The sequence below is a fragment of the Plasmodium gallinaceum genome, assembly GCF_900005855.1.
Source record: "Plasmodium gallinaceum strain 8A genome assembly, contig: PGAL8A_v1_76, whole genome shotgun sequence".
NCBI classification, from domain to species: Eukaryota; Apicomplexa; class Aconoidasida; order Haemosporida; family Plasmodiidae; genus Plasmodium; species Plasmodium gallinaceum.
In genome coordinates this window covers 1,867,434-1,872,983 of record NW_021628238.1, presented here as the reverse complement: position 1 = coordinate 1,872,983, position 5,550 = coordinate 1,867,434, and the positions used below count along the sequence as shown (strand labels likewise).

At 16.3% G+C, this 5,550-nt stretch overlaps 2 protein-coding genes across 2 annotated transcripts; one reads left to right on the top strand and one right to left on the bottom strand.

Moving 5' to 3' along the window:
* Positions 1-250: 250 nt before the first annotated feature.
* PGAL8A_00238000 (conserved Plasmodium protein, unknown function) lies at positions 251-1,027 on the top strand (the record flags this gene model as incomplete). Its single annotated transcript, XM_028671112.1, has 3 exons — positions 251-316; positions 494-823; positions 944-1,027. 3 exons carry the CDS (start codon positions 251-253, stop codon positions 1,025-1,027), a joined length of 480 nt encoding a protein of 159 aa, XP_028527796.1.
* A 605-nt stretch (positions 1,028-1,632) lies between these two features.
* PGAL8A_00237900 (conserved Plasmodium protein, unknown function) lies at positions 1,633-4,883 on the bottom strand (the record flags this gene model as incomplete). Its single annotated transcript, XM_028671110.1, has 3 exons — positions 1,633-4,305; positions 4,515-4,733; positions 4,815-4,883. The coding sequence occupies 3 exons, from the start codon at positions 4,881-4,883 to the stop codon at positions 1,633-1,635; spliced, it is 2,961 nt and encodes a 986-aa protein (XP_028527795.1).
* Between the last annotated feature and the right edge of the window lie 667 nt (positions 4,884-5,550).

Genomic DNA, 5,550 nt, shown 5'->3' with positions numbered 1-5,550 from the left:
AAACAAAAAAAAAAAAAAAAAAAAAAGAAAAAAATATATGTATATATATATATAAATTTAAATATGTACTTACTTCTATTAAAACATATATTTTTTATAATATTTTTAAAATAACAAAATAATTTTTTTTATTAAGTATAAATGACTTGAATGATAAAAATTTTTTTTTTTTTATTAAAATATTTTTAATTATTTTCACAATTAGAATGTTTTAATTTTAAATAAAAAAAAAAAAAAAAAAAAAGTAAAAATGACGATGGTGTTAAATCATATTAAAAAAAGTAATATATATATACCTGGAGTTATTAATCAAAAGGTAATGTTAATTTTAAGAAAAGCTAATAAGTTTTTAATTTAAAAGAATAAAAATAAAATAAAAAAGTAGTGATATATAATAAATGAGTAATTATTTTATAAAACAAGAAGTTATTTGTTTCATATTTAAATAAAATAATAATATATAAATTTCCATTTCTTAATATATTTTTTTTAGATATTAGGAAATTTAAATAGAGGTAATGTAAATTATTCAAAAGAGTTAATTAAGAATAAAAATGTAAATGAAGAGAAGAATTTGCAAAATATAAACGAAAACTTAGATATAGAAAATATTGATTATAAATATTCCCCATATTTGAAGCCATTAGAAATAAAAGGTATAAAAAGAGCTGACAGAAAGTTAGATTATAATAGTAGTTATAGTTTCATGGTTGCACAAAAAGATTTTAGAGAAAATTTAAAAAAGCAAAATATATTTACAAAATATTTATACAATGGAATGAAAATACCTTTACCACCCAAGAAATATAAACTTTCACAATATGTAAAATAAAAATCTTTTTTAAATTATGAGAACATCATTTCCTTTTGATTTTAATATTTTTTTTTATTTAATTTTATTTTAATTTTACTTTAATTTTTTTTTTTTTTTTTTTTTTTTTAGATTGACGTTAGATTAGATATGTTTTCTCCTTTAATCATTTCCTTTATTTTATCTGTGCCATTTTTTATTGCCAGTAATATGTAAGGAAATAAAAGTTATGTAGAAATACTAAAATGATAATTACCTTTTTTTGTATTATTAACTATTATAATTTAAAAAAAACTATAAGTTTATTTTTTTTTTTTTTAATTGAATATTTTTTTCTACGTTTAAATTGATTGGACACAGATATATTATTTTTTATGTTAAATTTTTTATAAAACGTAAAAAAAAAAAAAAAAATTATAAATTCAGCATTATGCTCGTCAAACAGTTAATAATGAATTTAATATTTAAAAATAATAAAGAAAAAAAAATTGGTTCAACAAAAAAATTAAATTTTTATAAAAAAAAAAAAAAAATGCTAAATACTATAAATTAAAGTTCTATCATTTTTATGTACATATCCATTAATTTAAAATTTATAACAAATCGTATTTAAATACAAATAATAGACAAAAATTTTTAGTTTAATGAAAACTTGATTTGATTTTATTTTTTAAAGAGAAATTAAACATATTATTAAAATAAAATACATATACGCTACACACATATATAAGTACATGAACAAAAAAAAAAAAAAAAAAAAAAAAAAATAATTTAAAAAAATGAATTTTCTTAAATTTACCAATTTTTATACTCATGTAAAATTATTTTATAAAATTCCAATTGTCATAACACATTGTGGTTTCATATTTCAATTTTTGTAGATTTTTTATATTTTTGCAATTCATATTTTTCTGAATCCTATGTTTAATATAATTTGATTTAGCTTTTTCACTACTAAATGTATTATTCATTTTTTTTTTTTGTTTTAAAAAATTTAAAAGATCTTTTTTTTCAAATTTTTTATTATCATTATAATATTTCTCTGTATTTAAATTGATTTTTTTTTTTAATGATAAATTATTTTTCATACAATTAAAAAAATTTTTTTCGTTCGACATAATTTCATTTAGTAACTTTATCGTGTTACCTTTCTTGCTCATTATACATTGCGTAATTATTTGTTGAAAAGATGAATTTAATGAATCATTCATATGTTTATTACAATATTCTTTTTCTTTTTGTGTGCATTCCTTATTATTATGTGTGAACTTATTTGAATCAATACTTGTTAAACGACTACTAGGTGAATACAAACAGTCATTGCTAACATTGTTATTAGTTTCTTCATCAGTAAAAAATTGTGATGTTTTATTTTTATCAATATAATTTTCACTTTTCTTTAAATTGCTATAATCTGTTGTAGAATCATCAGTTGGTATGGGAGATTCTTGGGAATACTTCATATAATTTTTTTTATTATATGAAAACATATCTAATAAGGAATTAAAATTTTCAAAACTTTTTATGTTGACATGTGATTTATTTTTTATATTAGATTTATAAAGAGACTTCCTAAATGTTTCTCTAGAATACTTACGAGCTAAACATTCATTTATTTTTGAGTCAACAGTATCTTTTTCCTTTTTTGGTTCTATATTAACAAAACTTTGCCATTCATTATTTGTATTATTATCTTCAATTTTTTCATTTTTCATTTTACTATTATTTTCATTAATATAATCATTGCAGTCACTAATATTATGATAAGTAATTTTCTCTTTTAATGTAGTGTTATTATAATTCAATTTCTTATTACTACCAATGTTAGTATCAAAATTGAAATTATTCTTTTGATTTATAAAAGGTGTATTGTTACTATTTTGTATATTATCTCTATTAGATTCATCATTTTTATTGTTATTTTTTTCTTCACTTTTTTTAAAAGGAATAAGTAATAAATAATTGTCACCTGCTATATTGTCTTTACATGTAATTGTGAATATATTTTTTTTACTTATGTTTAATAATATGGCATTATTATCATTAAAATTATAAAATAATTTATCTAAAAAATTTAACTCATAAACATTTTCATTAGAGTTATCAAAATTAGAAATGCTTATATCATCATTATCATTAATTATTTTTACATTCTTTTTAATGTTATTTATTACGTTGTCATTTAATTTGTTATTTATACATTTCATTTTATGTATATTACATTTCTTATTAAAGCATAAATTATTAATCATTTCAATAGAATTACTATTAATGTAAATAGGATCATTTTTTATTTTGTTAAAATTATTGATCATTTCATTTGAGTAATTATTTACACTGTAGTTGTGATTATGATGGCAATCACAGATACATATTTTAAAATAAGTATCCCCATTTGATATACTTTTGATTTTCCTTCTCATATTACTTGATTCTTCTTCTGAACAAAAACGTTCGAATGAATCAACACTATTATTAGTACTCTGTAAATTATTAAATGAATTTTCTTTTTTTTTAAGTAGCAAATTTTTTTTTATTTTATTGATGATTAATGATATGCGATCATCCTCAGAATTATGTTTAAAGTATTTATTTGCATATTTATTAATATTGAATTCTTCTAAATTTAGTTTATGTTTTTCATTAATATTTAAATTTCTTTGTTTTTCTATATTATTCACATATTCTTTTTCTTCCTTATTATGCATTTCATATTCTTCATATTTCCTTTTTCTTTTTTTTTTTTTGTACTGTTCATTATTGTTATTAATTTTAAAATCATAAAAAAAAAAATCATCTTTATTATTATTTTGGTTATATTTTGATTTACTACTTTTCTCTAAATTTTTATAATTTTCCATATTATTATTAATAGATTTGACATTTTTTCCCAACATATTCAAATTATTATTAACATTTGTATTATGTTCATCATTATAATTATTACTTTTTTTTTTGAATAAATTAATTTTCTTTCTCTTTTTTTTTGTATCTTTATTTTTATTATTTTTCAATAAATCATTATTATTTCCTTTTTTTAAATATTGATTAAGTGGATTTGAATTCTGTCCATATATTTTGTGAATTTTTAATGCTTCTTCAAAGACACCAAATTCATAAGATAATTTCCATAACATATTTATATTAAAAAAAGGTAAATTTGAAATACAAGCTGGAGGTTTTATTTTATGAGATAAAATATTTTTGCATAAAGATGTATTTTGTCTGTAAGCTTTACGAATTAATTCCAGCATACATCTTCTTCCTTTTGCTCCCAATTGCTTACAAAAACCAGGATAATAATTAATTTCTTCTTCTTTTTTATCAGATATAATATTTCTAACGTTCAAATTATGTAAACTTGATAATTTTTCTGTATTTTTGTTTTCAACATTCTCATTTTTAGTTTCTTCGTTTTCCTTGTTATTATACATATTTTTTTTTTCTATGATGTTATCATTTTTGTTTGTGTCTTTTTTTTCATATTCTTGATTCTATAAAAAAAAAAAAAAAAAAAAAAATCTTTATTATTATTTATATTTTATAAATTCTTTTTATAAAATTTTTATCTCCTTTTATATATTTAATTTTTTTTTTCTATTTTTAAATGTTATTATTACTTCTATTTTTATATTTTATTTTATTATTATTATTTTTATTTTATTTTATTTTTTTTTTCTTTTATTCTTTTTTATTTATTTACTCTTTGAAAACAATTTTTTTTTAAGGAAATTTTCATAATTATATCTAGAAGACTTTTTGAATACTTTAATGTTTCATAATTATATTTATCATCAGAAGAATTACTTGCTATCATACTTTTACTTTCGTCAATAATATGATTCAGAGTAGGAATAGGAATATTTAGGTTTAAGAATAAATTATTTTTTAATTTATCTGAATCATTTTCTGTTTTATAATTCTATCAAAAATAAAATGAAAAAACAAATGATAAAACATACAAAAATGTATTTAAAAAATGTTCATATAATAAAGAACTTACATTTAATTTATTTTTATTATCATCTATATACTTTTTGAGAATATTCAAACTGTATATATCATTTTCCATTATAAATGTATAATAATAATAACAAATGAAAAAAAAATAAAATAAAATAAAATAAAAAGAAATAATATGAAAATTATATTTTAAAATAAAAAGATTTTCTATATTTTTAAAGTATTTTTATATAGAAATAAAAAAAAAAAAAAAAAAAAAATATATATATATATATATATTAATAATAAGTAATATCACTAAAGAAGAATAATGATATAAAATATATTAAATATTTAATAAAAAAAAAAAAATATATATATATGACAAATGATTAAAAAATTAAAAACACTAGTATTTATAAATAAATTTATATAGTTTTTCATTTTAATTTTTTCTTTATTTTTTTTTTTTTCTTTTTAGTATATTAGAATTTTTCTATAATGTTATGCACTTATATAAATAATATATATATTAATAGAAAATTCCAATAAATATTTTTATTTTATTTTTTATATACATGAAAAAACAAAATTAAAAAAAAAAAAAAAAAAAAACTAAAAATAAAAAAAAAAGAATAAATAATAATTAAAAAAGGATAAATAAAAAATAATGAAATAATAAAAGAAAAAAAAAAAATAAACATTTATTATATCCCTTGTCTATAATGGTTATTGCAACTATTTATAATAAATTACATGAATTAATATATATATATATATATATATATATATATATA